Source organism: Sitodiplosis mosellana, unplaced genomic scaffold (assembly GCF_009176505.1).
Source record: "Sitodiplosis mosellana isolate CC-2019 unplaced genomic scaffold, AAFC_SMos_1.0 Smas_scaffold_3, whole genome shotgun sequence".
Classification (NCBI taxonomy): Eukaryota; Metazoa; Arthropoda; class Insecta; order Diptera; family Cecidomyiidae; genus Sitodiplosis; species Sitodiplosis mosellana.
The window spans coordinates 8,307,108-8,321,685 of record NW_022595246.1 but is presented as its reverse complement, the minus strand read 5'-3'; the positions used below and the strand labels follow the sequence as shown (position 1 = coordinate 8,321,685).

The following is a 14,578-nucleotide window of genomic DNA, read 5'->3' as shown; positions in this document are numbered from 1 at the left end:
TACTTCATGTCAGAGCCGTGCAACGAGCTTGAGAGCATACACACACAGAGAGATAGGTACCGATGAAGAAAAAAGCCGTTTGTCAAAAATAAGCTATAGTCGAATACAATTGCGGTCAATGTGTCATTCACATACACAGATACAAACACGGACATACACACGCATACTGATAAAACAGCGAAGACTGAACTGTCAAATGTATCATCATTCGAAGATTTTCTACATTTTATGTTTTTTTTTTTCATTAGTTCTTTACGCTATTATACGCCAATCGCAAACTGTTTCCAGCAGTGGTGAGACCTGTGCTACGAGTTTGACGGACACGACATCAAAACTATACGGAAAGAAAGAGAAAAAAGAACCCCAAAAAATCGAAATCTATTTGCAGTTTTTTTTCGTCGACGATTTTTTCTTTCTTCTTCAGTGTGTTGTGTGCGGTGTTTTAATTCTAGAAATCAATAAAGTGCATTGGAGCCAATACGCTAAAAGAAAATCCAACAGGCTTAAACAAACCGAACCAACAAGAGAAAAAAAAAGAAACATAAAGTAAGACAATCGAATCGAGTCAAACAAATCTGAGTGGAAAAGTTCAATTCAATTTTTACAGTATTGCGATGATAAATCATTTTTTTTTTATCTGTGCTATTGTTGCCATCACGAAATTCGCACACACACCGTTGTGTATTACCTAATTTATTTTCGCATCATTTTCCGAAATTGTGTGGTTTTACGTGATAATCGGAATAGCAGTCATTCGTTTCGGTTTTTTTCGCTTCTGTCTGATTTTTTCTATAGGTTCACGTTTACATGCGAATCTATAAAAAAAATTCATCTTGATTTGGTTATTTTTATTCATTTGTGGTGTGTGTGTTCTGTTTTCGTAACTTTCGGGATGGACGGGATCTGCTTTTTTTTCTCTCGTCTTCATTTCTTTTTTTGTGTCTCTCACTCCCTCACACATCGTGTGCAGAGTGTCTGTGTATGCGGAGTGCCTGTGTGCAAGAATAAGAAATAGCGCCGTGTGTGCTTATGTATGATGGTCATTGTCATTGAATATATATATATATATATATATTATATATATATATATATATGCATACACCTCTTGAACAGTGTCAGTTTTTTCTTTTCTTTTACTGTTGTATATAAATCATTCGAATAAACAGCCGAAGCAACCGAACATTTTGTGTGTGAATTGGCACCGGTATTTAACATATTCAAAATGTACAAATAATTAATAATAATTGTCGAAATTATGTGAAAAATAGCTTCTTAATGAGAGCGAGCATGAAAAAAAGAGAACAACAACAACATCAAGTGAACGGTTTTTGATGCAATTCACAGATTAAATAGACACGGGGTGTCACGGGATTATAGTATCGTCGTATTTCCAATCAAGTGTTTTGTTTTTCTTCGAATCGTCGTTGTTTTGCACAACAAATTCAGCGTATACGATATCTTCATTTTTTTTTCTTCGCTCGGCTCTCTTGTTGTTTATTTACAACGATTACGTTGAAATCGAAGAGTACGTGTATATTTAAAAACAGACACGGGTGATATGATATTACAACATTTTTCGTGATGAGAGTATATCGAGAGCAATAAATGCACATGTGTTCACTGGCGCATACATGTAGAACGTTATCGTGGTCGATTCGATGACTCGTACGAATCGCAGTTGTGCATCGCACAATGCGACAGAGTGAGAGAGGACTGTGTGCCGTCACACACAAACACCACAGACACAGATTCGCTGCGTCTCTGTTTCGCTCGCTCGGTGTGTACATGATTTTTAATACCTCGGGATTTGTTTATACAGAGATTCAAAGATGTTTTCGTTTTTTCCCGTTTGTTTTTGAAACAATTTTGTGGTGTGCTTTGTCGTCAAACGACAACAAATTCTACGCAAATCGTTTACTCTCTTTCCCTTTCTCTCAATCGAAAGAGAAAAAAAACCAATTTGGCAATAATATATTTATTTGAAACGTGAAACTAATTGCGTCTGCTATTTAAGTTATGAACAGCAGCAAACAATCACTATTTGTAATATTGTGATTTTGATTTTCTACGATTTTCTTCTTGTTTTGTTCATAGACATTTCTTGTGGCGCCTTTTTGTTCTTTGCTTTGGCGAGGAATTCAAGAGCTCCAACGAATCACAATTGAACTAAAGGTAATTACACTTTATCAGATCGAATTACTATTTACAATAGCAAAATCTGGAACATTTTCCATTGGAAATTTCAGAGCAAACAAAGACATTCGGCCATTGGCACGCGCATTGATTTCATCCCAATCTAAGGTCATATTACGAAGTAAGCCACCACCACAACAACATGCCGCTCTTTGGGAAATCACAAAAGTCACCGGCCGAATTGGTGAAAGCACTGAAGGAAGCCGTTACTGCACTGGAGCGAGGCGATAAAAAGGCGGAAAAGGCTCAAGAAGACGTTAGCAAAAATTTAGTAAGTATTTTCGCTTTTGCTATTGAAGAAAATCGCATTAGATGAAAGAAAAAGTCAATTCCAGTCGCGCAATACGGACTTTGAACACTGATTCCATTCATTCATACATTGATGACGTTGTTTTTCGCAGGTTCTTATCAAAAACATGTTGTATGGAACATCCGATTCGGAGCCACAAACTGACTACGTCGTAGCACAACTGTCACAAGAATTGTACAACAGCAATTTATTGTTACTTTTGATTCAGGTTAGTTTTGCTTATCGAAAGCAAATTGCATGAATGACGACAAAAACATTGCACACGAAGCACGTGCTATCGCTTGAGTCTTGACTCGCGCGTTTTGTGTGTGGTGTATATGTTTGGCGTGGCGTGCATCATCACTTGTCATCCACATACTACGTCAATCCAGCGATAGTGCCTGCCAACACCAATTTCATAAAACGTCACTTCATCCATTACGAACGAAAATTGCATAATTGAGAGAGCTAAATATGGTGTTTTTTCTTCTTTCGTTTCGTTTTACAGAATCTGAATCGCATTGATTTCGAGGGCAAGAAAGATGTGGCACAAGTTTTTAATAATGTACTTAGACGGCAAATTGGCACTCGGTCACCGACTGTTGAATACATTTGCACAAAACCGGAAATTCTATTTACGTTAATAGCTGGGTAATTCACATTATACGTTATGTTGTTTAGTCTAAATCGGGACACAAACACACACACATACCATTTACAAAATATCTTACAACACATCATCATCTTCTACAGCTATGAACACCAAGAAATCGCACTGAACTGTGGAACAATGTTACGTGAATGCGCACGGTACGAAGCATTGGCCAAAATTATGTTACATTCAAATGAATTCTTCAATTTTTTCCGTTACGTTGAAGTTTCAACATTTGACATTGCATCTGATGCATTTTCTACGTTTAAGGTAAATATAATCAGACAGAACTAGATTCAATTTTGGGTTTTATTGTTGAGCGTGCAGTATTGATCCAAATCGATTGGATTTGTGTTGACACAACTGGAAACATTGATGTTTATTTTGCGTTTTCTTTTCGCAATTAGGAACTACTAACACGTCATAAAATGCTGTGTGCTGAATTCTTGGAGGCAAACTATGACCAGGTGTTTACACATTATCAGCAATTGTTAAGCTCAGAGAATTATGTAACACGTAGACAAAGCTTAAAACTATTGGGCGAATTGCTATTGGATAGACATAACTTTACAGTAAGTACAAATTGTGACAATGTGATGTGAATCAAGTTCTCTTTTCGAATTCGAATGACGAATAATCAATTCCGCACCGACAGTGGAACAAAAACGTGAATGAACTCAATCAATACTTTCCTTTTTTGCAGGTAATGACTCGGTATATTTCAAACCCAGAAAATTTGAAGCTTATGATGAATATGCTAAAAGAGAAATCGCGTAATATTCAATTTGAAGCCTTCCACGTGTTCAAGGTATATTGATCAGGTTTTAAGCACTTTTTTGAAACGTTTGTTTCGCCGAATTTTCCACCATTTTTTTTTGTTGTTGTTTGAATTAGAATTTCTTGTATTCTTCGCTTAAAAGCCATTGAATTTGATTTTTTTTTTTTTTGGATTTGTATTTGCATTCCATTTCGCACTGACTCATCACATCTGGCTTTTTTTCCCTTTCCGGTGACCTAGGTTTTCGTGGCAAATCCAAACAAACCGAAGCCAATATTGGATATATTGCTGCGAAATCAGGAGAAATTGATAGACTTCCTAACGAAATTTCACACCGATCGATCGGAAGACGAGCAGTTTAACGACGAAAAAGCCTATTTGATTAAGCAAATCAAAGAACTGAAACCGATAGCAAGCAGCAGTGCAGCTGGTGCATCATCAAATGCTGGCGGTGGTGGTGGTGGCGGCAGCAGTGGTTCGGCCGCCAATTCGAATGCGACAACACCGACCACACCCCCCGGTCCATCAATATCGGGTTCAGGAGGTAATTCAACGGAAGGTTACACAAGTTTCAAATGAACTGCACACACACACACACACACTTGCTGCTTTAGTTTGTTTACTTTTTTCACCTTATGTTTTTTTCGGTATTCCTTCTTTTCTTCTTACTTCTCGTGCAAACACAAACAAGTACACTAATTTTTCGCAGAAGAAAAAGAAAATGAAACACACATACACATGAAACAATCACAGTAAAATCAATAACATTAACAATAGACAAATCGCACAAGCAATCGAAGATTTATCAATTTTATTTCATTCTCGTTGCAATAAATCAGTAATAATCACTTATTTATTTAAAATAACATTTTGTGAAGAAAGGCAAGCAATTTGTTGTGTGTTTATGTTGACCATTAAACGGAAAAAAGAAAAAAAAATACAAATACAAATAGAATCGATTTCTCTTCACGGCAAACAAACAAAAAATCATCTTTTTCTTGCGTATCATTTTATTTCTCACTCAATCGTGATCCGAATGCTACCTGTTGCTTTAAAGCTAACTCGAATAAGACGCATATTCTTAAGCTTCACAAGAGGAACAAAGTGACCAAATACAACTTTTCGTTCGGATTTTGAATAAATTCTTCTTTTTCTTTCGTTGTTACTTCTTCAGAGGAAATGTGTTATTTCTTAACAAACGAATAAAACAAAGAGTGAAAAAAGTTAAAAAAAATCGAAAAATGAGGGCATGTCCTCAAGATGTTAAATTAATTTGCTTACAAAATATGTGAAGAGAAGAAAAAAAAACAACAACAATTCTATTGACTTGAAAGACTCGATTTTATAAGTTTTCAGCTAAAAAATAAACACACACACACACCACACATACACACAATAAAGAATAAATCCAATTTAACGAGAATAATAAATCAATTGAACTGAGAGAGAACAATACAAATTGACAGACGACGAAGCGCTAAATTATTTTTACTATTTTAATTTAATTTTATTTCTATTTTCTAAGAAACGAAATAAAAGAAAATTTATATTCCTTATGGCTAATGAAAGGAAGGAATATAACAATAATTTTTATGGTTTTTTGTTCATTTTTCTTCTTTTGATTGTGTTTAATTTCAATCGGCTGATTTGAATCTGGATTTTTTCAGTTCTTTTTTTGCTTTAGCTGACTTAATTTGCTTTCGATGTTGGAATGTCGCTATTTTTCTTCACACGTAATTGCAATTCCGAATCTATTTTTTCTTTTCATTTGAAGCAGCACCCGAGCTAGATTCACCGATAGCGTCGATTGTGGATGTTGTCGAAGCGGAGAATGCAGCCGCAGTTCCAGCTCCATCGGATCACTCCAAAGACCAATAGTTTATTATTATTGAAACAATTTTATTTGCCATTGCCGACCCAAACAATAATTCGCATACACACGGGGATTTGCTCGGGGATGTCCACAGCAGCCTATTACTATCAAAACCAAGTTTAGTATTTTAACATCGTTTGAGGCATTCTTCGAATGGAAAATGGGTATTCAGTTGAAAAGAAATTGATTGATTTGCTTTTTGGTCTGTTCATTCGTTCATTCTGTCTAGCACATCAATTTTAAAACTCTTATGCGTGGGAATCCCAAAGGAGCAATGACAATGTGTACGATTACGTTCCTAAGTGCTTGAAAAATTCAATAAAATTAGATGTTTACACGTGTACTAATTTATTATAAACAAGGAAGTGAAAGAAACGAACCAACATCGTATCGTGTGCGGCTTAAAAGTCTCTCTGCCTCTCTCTCTGTCTATCTATATCTCTTGGACATCGAGCAGAATTGCAGGTGGAACACAATAAATGTTGTGAGATCTAGAAAAATATCTATCAGTAAATATATCACTGAAACGCTTTAGAATCAGCCTTCAAAACTAATTTTGAACTTGAATTTTTTTTTTGTTCATCGATGCAATGGATTTTAGATGTAAATCGATTGTCAATCATTTTCGCTTGGAACCATTTCAACCCTTCGTTTTTTTTTGTTAGGAAAGAAACACGTTTCAATCGAATTTATGTTTGAAACAACGACCATTGCACAGGTATTGAATATTCGCATGAAATGTCGGGACACTTAAAGCGGTGCGTATGGCAGGATTAGACAATAGGCAGTTTTTTTATTGAATCAAATAGGAATTTATCAATTGAAACAAAAAATATGATGAACGGAAAAATGACAGAATCTGTAATAGTAATAATTTTTTTTTGCATCACAGCGAATGGAATGTGCATTGAATATTGGTTTAGCTACTAGGTTTGTCTTGTAAGGTCAATGATAACCGTGAATTGATTGAATGAGCTGGGCGAAAAAATAAGATGATATTTAAAAAAAAAATCAAATAAATTATCACAACCAAACCAAATTGACTGAGAGAGAAAATCATCATCACTTTTACAGAAGAAAAAATCAATACAAAAACCAAAATTGGCTCTTACAGTGAACAAAACAAAATTGATCATTTATTATTACTGCAAACAATAAAATATCTCAAACAAAACAGTCTTTCCTTGGTTTCATTTCGATTTATTTGCTTATCAAGTGGAGTACTTTTAACATTGAAAATGAAATGAATTACACTTTGTTTTTTTTTACATTTTGATTTGCGGCATTATTGTACAGAATTCTTCCATTCCGGGAATACGTCTATTGAAATCTACAACAATCTTATCAAACCATTGATACAATTCTGAAAACTTCGTAGGATTCCTGATATCCGATGGATAAAAGTATGAATCACGCAGCCGTAATGATATGAACTTGGTATTTTGACGCGCTTTGATTAATTTTTGGCGTACTTTTTCAAACTCATTTAGATGATCTAGCATGGACTCAGGATTAATAATCCAAATCAAAAGGCCTTCGATTGTTTGATGTGCCAGAACGAAATCTAACCACACCTCTTATTGTTCTTCGTAGCATCTCACTGTCATATTCTTTAGACGCTTGAAAGAAAATATAGCGATTGGATGTTTGTCTGTACCCTTTTCACTGAGCATATCGACTTCAAGTTGACGTAAACGTGGAAAAATTCGATTAAAGTGTTCACACCCAGCTCCAACTGACTTCTTATGAAATGAGAATTTTTTAACGTTTTCAAACGGATGTTTCACTACCCCGAACATGAGTGAACGAACTCTGTATGAATCTCCCCAAATGATTAGATCATTCAGCGTCTTGTGACAATTTTCATTGACGTGAAGAAATAAACTTTCGCGAAGAGATACAATTTGTATATCTCGCTGGCCCCTGACGCTTTTCAAAAAAATCGTAATGGTTTTGAGTTTTAAATGAATTCCAGAAACACTTTGACCAAAACGCCGCATAAGTTGGACTGCTAAAAACTCCCGATAAATATAAATTGCATCGTCGAAAATATCCATGTCATTGGATCTATGTACAGATAAAATTTCAACGACAATCAATCTTCTTTTGAGTTTTCGAGCAAAAACCGCTTCGGCTGCTGCACCTAGATGCTTGCTTCAGCCAAGTAAATTAAGTCACGAAAATCCAGCATCTCGAAAACTCTTTCTAAGCAATCGTTATCGATATCAACGATTGTTTTTGCTGGTACAGTCCCAGCATTCTCCTCGGCTTCAATTCAATTTTATTTTGCATTCAATTTACGCCCTTTTCTGATCGACCGTTTCCTTCTTTTGTTCGCCATTCAAAAATATTTTAGAATAGCTTCACCTTTTTGTCGTTGTTTGAATGAAGAGACGAAATTGTTCTCTCATTAACAAACGAAGTCAATTGAACTGTTAAAGTCACTTGTTAAATTTGTGAACCAATGAATATTTTATATTTCTCACATTAGACTCACTCCTTTATTGAAGACTAATTTGGTTTTTCTTTCTCTTTTTGCTGACGAATACTAATTGATCGACTTTATTATGTCTTGAATTACTGATTCGTCCCGTTATTTATAATTCCGTTTGTACTATGTTTTGTGAGAATACCTAGAAACAGGAATTGGTCAACCTTCCCAAATATGTGTCACATAACCTGTGAACAATATTCAATTTACAGGTACAGGGATCACAGATTCACGAAGCCGTTATTAGTAAATTTCAGAGAAAATCATTCTGCAAACATTTAAATCCTCAAATTCCTTCTTGATAAGAACCGTAATGGGCTGATATAATAACTTGAAATCTCTTTCCGAGCGTCAACTTTTCAAAAAAGAAAATGAATTATCATAACGATACCAAAACGGCTGGAAGAAAAATCACCATCACTTTTACAGCAAACAGTGTGATAAAAAAAAAAACAGGTTTTTAGTTTCATTTCCATTTATTTGCTTTTAAAATAGATAGAGTGATTCTTGAAAAGAGTTCTTGTGGTTTTTTGTTATTTTACATTCTTGGCTAATTATATCGTAAACCATCCAAATTGTAACAATTGAACAAATAGACTAATTTTCTGCAAAACTTTGAAGGGTAACTGTTGTTTTTTATATCATATTTGAGAAGATCACGAAAAAAACTTCCGATATGAATATAAATTATGAATTATTTGTATTTTTTCAGAAAAGTGGTTTACTTTAAGACTATGTTACAATTGGAACTATGTTACAATTTGGATGGTTTACGATAATCTTTTTTTTTCATCATTTGAACTCAAAGCTTTGAACACAATTCAAAATTTGTATTTATTATTCGCGCTTATCAAAATCAACATAAGGTTTTTCAATTAAGTTATATTTTTTGATTTCATAATTTTTAATTCGAGGAGTATTTTCCATCAAATCATCAACTTCTGCAAATTCATGACCACTAAATACTACAGAAAACCTATCAAACCACTTTTGAGCCTCTAAATATTTCTTTAATCCCAACATATCAGACTTATCCCCTTCCTCCCCAAAGTATTCGAAGTAGTCCATCTGCAACGTGATAAATTGCGTATTTTGTCTCACTCTATTTAGTTTGTGGTGTAGGTTTTCTAAGCATGTTTGATATTCATCCATCCATGTCAAATCTATCACAAGCACTTCAATTGTGGGATGTGCTAAAATAAAATCTAACCACCCTTCGAGTTGATTTTTATAGCACCGTACTTTCATATTCTTTAGACGCTTGAAAGAGAACACATTTTTTGGAGTAACTTTACTGTAATCAAGTTTACAGAGCACATCGAATATTTCAACATTATTGAACCGAATGAGTGAATTATAGCATACAACATGCTTTGGCGAATAACAAATTGAAATACTTTTCAAATTCTTCAGTTCCGTGTTTAAAACTTCCCAAATGCTTGGATTTAGATATCCGTTTAATGCAATACTTTGAATATGTGGATTCAATGATGCAATTCTTTGGAAATCAATACCACTCATATTCAATTTCAATAGTTTTGGAGGTTCCAAATTAAAAGAGTATTCAAAGGTGAAGGCCAAGTGCGGAAAAGTTTTGTGAATATATTTCGGTTCAACAATATCATTGTCGATGAATGTTAGTTGACGTAAACGTGGAAAAAGGCGTTTGAAATGTTCACATCCAGGGCCTAGTTTGCCCTCACTCGACGAGAATTCTTCAAAATTTTCAAATCGATGTTTTGCGGCACCAAATATGTTTGAATCATTTCCGAAAATGCGGAAAGTGTTCAGCGTCTTGCGACAATATTCGTTGACATGGACAAAGAATTTTTCGCGAAGAAATTTTCTTTTGATTTTCAAATGTATTGCCGAGACACTTTGACCGAAAAGACGTATGGCTCTGAAAGCTAACAGCGACCTACGAATACAAATTGCATCGTCGTGAATGCTTATATCAGGATACTTATACTTAAATAACCTGCCAATTTTAACCGCTATCAGCCTCCTCTTGAGTTTCCGAACAAAAACCGCTTCGGCTGCTACACCAAGATGCTTGTTCGCTTCAGCCACGTGAATTAAGTCACGAAAATCCAAATGCTCGAACACGCGTTCCAGACAATCATTGTTGATGTCGACGATTGTTTTTTGTGGCACAGTGTCAGCATTTTCTTCCACTTCAATTCGATTTTGTTGTACATTTACTTCACGCCTTCTTCTTCCGAACGATTTTTTCTTTCTTTTGTTCCCCATGCTCAAGGACCTCAATCAAACTAAAAATATAGCTGCAGTTTATAGTAATCAGGAATAAATTCACTTGTTCACAAAAAGTGTATGCAAAATTACTAAAATATACACAAAGAAAACCAAAATGAAACCATTCAAAACAACATTCTTACCTTGTTTCTTTCAAATATATTTTTATTTGGTTTTTAGGCCAAAAAGATGATAATAACGATAATGGATGGTTTAGACTACAAACGTAATGTCAACTACAATTCTGTTTGAATGTGAACGAACCAGGTATTTACGTTTTGCCTCATTTTTGTTGCATCTTTACAGAATGATATTTTATTCAGATGAAAATAGTGTTGAGCAGAATATTCACAATTTTCTCTATAAATACCGCAAAAACTCATTGCATTACCATATCACAATTGTCTCTCAAATACATTTCTCTCGTTCAAATATTCAAAACTTAATATTTATTTGCTTAGATTATCAAAAGAGGAGTACTTATAACACTTTTAAAACGTAAGGAAATTCAGACAGATTTTTTTCAGTTGAACAAACTTAATGCATAAGAATTTCAGTTTGTCCCAATCGACTGCTGATATCGCCGGGCATTCGGTATGGAACTGTGACTGCCATATTTGTAATTGCCTTTGCCTGATCACACGAAATGGCCAATTGCTGTTTTGGTTTGAGAAAGAAGAATTTTTGATGAATATTGGGGAAAATTCCGAATGAAATGGAGACAAACGAGATAAATTTTGGATGGGAACTCACTCGTTCTTTTGCCTCATCTGTATTGAATGCGTATCCATCGCGTCCTTTTAAGTTTTCGTACTGCGTGTGAATGATATCCATGGTTGCCAGCAACAAATCGGGGAACACTTTGCTCACTTCGCCGCCAAGCCTGAAACAACATAAGATTTGAGCCGAATTTCATAGGTAGATTCAAGAAAGCCGAAATAAAAAGAAAGCTGAGCCAAAATATTGAAAACAATCATCGTGATACTTTAGATCAATATACACACCTTTTGAAGTTATTGACGCAAATCTCCAGGTCATTCATGCTCAATGGAACGAGTTTCAACCCAATGCGCCATATGTAATGCTTTTTTGTACGAAAATCAATGAAATATATGCATTATACGTGCGTTCATTGGTCGATTGTCTATGCATATGCGATGCATAAAATGTGCATCTCATCTTCCTTATGTAAATGTTTGGAAGCTATACCATATGCAAACTACGTGTATTGTATCCATATTGTGTGGGTTACTTATCTAACAAGTGGAGTACTTTTAACATTGAAAATGAAATGAATTTCACTTGGTTTTTTTTTACATTTTGATTTCAAAAACTTTGTGCACATCTCAAAATTTACATTTATTATTCGCATTCCTCAAAATTAACTCGTGTATACTTTGTGAAGAGATTTTTAGTCATTTTACATTTTTTGAATTGCGGCATTATTGTACAGAATTCTTCCATTCCGGGAACACGTCTATCGAAATCTACAAAAATCTTATCAAACCATTGATACAATTCTGAAAACTTCGTAGGATTCTTGATACTATCCGATGGATAAAAGTATGAATCACGCAGCCGTAATGATATGAACGAAATGCAATCAATACGAAAATGTCGAATCGAACTGAACTCGACCCGCAATAATTCTCCGATATATCAAATGCCACAACGTGTACAAATGACGATTATTACGAAATATTCTCCACTTTCGATCATTGAACATTCTTTTTTTCTCAACAAATTGCAATAATTTTCATTTGATTTTTGTACGACGATCAAGGTTCGATTGTATTCTGACATTCTCGTTTCTCTTCTTTTCTATTTTTAATGTTTTGTTTTATTTTAATTACATTTATTTTATTTAAGAAAAGTTTTGTTTGAAACATAAGACAAGTGATGCGTAGTTTCAGTATCGTAGCCACATTTGTTACGTACGATGCGGAAATAAAAAGATTTAGAAACACTCATTCAATTTACTCCAATTGATTGTTAAGTGGATTTTATGCAATATACATTTATAACACAGTTTAAATTGCCAATAGAGTTGTTTCTTACTACAGTTTGGATATTTTTTTTAGTTTTATCAAATAGTTTGAGCAGTTCAGTTTGGTTTTTTTAGGACCTCCAGAACTAAGGTCGATTTAAAAAATGCAAAAAGGTAAAGTTTTTAGTAAAATGTGGTGTTTAAAAGTGCAAACATTTGTTTTAATTTCTAATATTCAATCTACACTGTCATTTGCGATTTCAGCGTTTTTGTTGGTAGCTTTATTAGCGTTTTTCTCAAATACAGTATCAGAACAGGTCCAAATTCGAGAGTTAACGCAAGGAATCTGTAAATTTTCAGCGGATATTTATGAGGTAACTAATACTTAAAACACATACAACCCAATCAAAGAATATTAAAATTAATAAAAACAAAAATGTCCAAAGCAATGCGCTCAATCAGAGGCTGATGGAAATATGGTATTTTCGCCATTCTCTATGTCGATGTTGCTTACACTTCTGTCGCAAGGGACCAACGGTAAAACTTTCGACAAATTGAGAAAAGGCTTATACTTGAGTGATAATAAGTCAATAACGGCAGATCAATACCATGAACTTGATCAATTGATCCGCAAAAGTGCTGGCGAATCAGAATTATCAATTGCAAATCGAATTTATGTGAAGAGGGGACTTCAATTAAACGAAGACTTTCGAACAATTGCCGTTGAAAAATTTGCATCAGACATTGAGTCAGTGAATTTTATACAATCAAATGAAACCGCACAATTAATCAATCGTTTTGTTGAACAAAAAACGAAACGAAAAATTAAAAATTTCGTAAAACCAAATATGTTTAATGATATGACACGTGTGTTTTTGGTAAATGCCATTTACTTAAAGAGTAAATGGCGGTATGCATTTAAAAGATACCAACCTTGGAAAATAAAATTTTATTTCAACGAAACTGATTCTATTTGGGTGGACTCGCTGCATATGATAAAAATGGATTTTAATTTTGGATATTTGGAAGAATTGGATGCTAAAGGACTGGAAATAGCTTACGGCAATTCAAATTTTACATTCTTGATCATTTTGCCTAACAACCGGACCGGATTGAATGCGTTAGAAGTCCAATTGAAGAATTACAATCTATCAACAGTTTTTGATCACTTGCAGATTACAAAAATTGATGTTGAAATTCCGAAATTTAGAGTTGAAACTGAAATTCAAATGATTGACATCCTAAAAAATGTAATGTATTTAGAGGTGTCAACGGACAAAATTTTGTCCGTCCGTCCGTCCGAACATTTTTTGAAAAAATTCGGACGTCCGGTCCGAATGTCCGAAAACCGAAATTTTTTTTCGGACGTCCGGTCCGAATGTCCGAAAACCAAAAATTTTTTTCGGACGTCCGGTCCGAATGTCCGAATTTTTTTTTCGGACGGACGGACGGACAAGGGGTTTGTCCGAACTTTTCAAATTTTTTCGGACGTCCGAAGATTTTTCGGACGTCCGTAAAATTTCCGGACGTCCGAACAATTTCCGGACGTCCGAAAAAACTTCGGACGTCCGAAAAAAATTCAAAGCCAAAAAAAATATTCGAGCCAAAAAATAATTCAAAAGAAAATTTTCTCGGCCCCAATGATTTCCTTCTAATCCCACAATTGATCCGTTGCGACAAACAAATTCCCTCAGAATATTTTAGTTTCAAAGTGCAACAACCAACGTAAGAACGTTTACCAAAAAGTGTAAACCAACTAATATACAAACTAATATATTTTCTTTTGAATTTTTTTTTGGCTCGATTATTTTTTTTGGCTTTGCATTTTTTTCGGACGTCCGTAAAATTTTCGGACGTCCGAAGTTTTTTCGGACGTCCGGAAATTTTACGGACGTCCGAAAAAACTTCGGACGTCCGGAAATTCTACGGACGTCCGAAAAAACTTCGGACGTCCGAAAAAAATTGAAAAGTTCGGACAAAACCCCTTGTCCGTCCGTCCGTCCGAAAAAAAAATTCGATATACAGAAAATTAATAAAAATCAATTTATTATGATTTATGTAA

At 34.5% G+C, this 14,578-nt stretch overlaps 3 protein-coding genes across 8 annotated transcripts in view; 2 read left to right on the top strand and 1 right to left on the bottom strand.

The window, feature by feature from the left end:
- The first annotated feature begins 191 nt into the window (after positions 1-191).
- LOC129566379 (protein Mo25) lies at positions 192-6,959 on the top strand. Of its 4 annotated transcripts, XR_008687725.1 has the most exons (11): positions 192-546; positions 2,095-2,172; positions 2,247-2,464; positions 2,595-2,711; positions 2,991-3,133; positions 3,236-3,404; positions 3,542-3,706; positions 3,838-3,942; positions 4,153-4,456; positions 5,687-5,949; positions 6,015-6,959. XR_008687725.1 is itself a non-coding variant. In XM_055442253.1 (10 exons), exons 3-10 carry the CDS (start codon positions 2,336-2,338, stop codon positions 5,788-5,790), a joined length of 1,236 nt encoding a protein of 411 aa, XP_055298228.1. In that variant the 5' UTR covers positions 192-546; positions 2,095-2,172; positions 2,247-2,335; the 3' UTR covers positions 5,791-6,959. The 4 variants fall into 4 exon arrangements, 3 of the variants coding, with proteins under 3 accessions (XP_055298228.1, XP_055298231.1, XP_055298230.1); XM_055442253.1 differs by having other exon boundaries at positions 5,687-6,959; XM_055442256.1 differs by having other exon boundaries at positions 193-546; positions 5,690-6,959.
- A 1,807-nt stretch (positions 6,960-8,766) lies between these two features.
- On the bottom strand, positions 8,767-10,738 carry LOC129565772 (uncharacterized). Of its 3 annotated transcripts, XM_055440988.1 has the most exons (3): positions 10,673-10,738; positions 10,255-10,558; positions 8,767-10,194 (listed from the first exon to the last, which is right to left on the bottom strand). In XM_055440988.1, exons 2-3 carry the CDS (start codon positions 10,524-10,526, stop codon positions 9,114-9,116), a joined length of 1,353 nt encoding a protein of 450 aa, XP_055296963.1. In that variant the 5' UTR covers positions 10,527-10,558; positions 10,673-10,738; the 3' UTR covers positions 8,767-9,113. The 3 variants fall into 3 exon arrangements, with proteins under 3 accessions (XP_055296963.1, XP_055296961.1, XP_055296962.1); XM_055440986.1 differs by having other exon boundaries at positions 8,767-10,558; XM_055440987.1 differs by having other exon boundaries at positions 8,767-10,546; positions 10,673-10,718.
- Positions 10,739-12,609: 1,871 nt separating this feature from the next.
- The window catches only part of LOC129565815 (alaserpin-like), a 12,400-nt gene continuing 10,431 nt past the window's right edge, over positions 12,610-14,578 (top strand). The window contains exons 1-3 of the mRNA XM_055441052.1: positions 12,610-12,690; positions 12,781-12,890; positions 12,963-13,766. Of these exons, the coding sequence (XP_055297027.1) occupies positions 12,681-12,690; positions 12,781-12,890; positions 12,963-13,766 (924 nt within the window). The 5' untranslated portion in view covers positions 12,610-12,680. The remainder of the gene's footprint in view (positions 12,691-12,780; positions 12,891-12,962; positions 13,767-14,578) is intronic.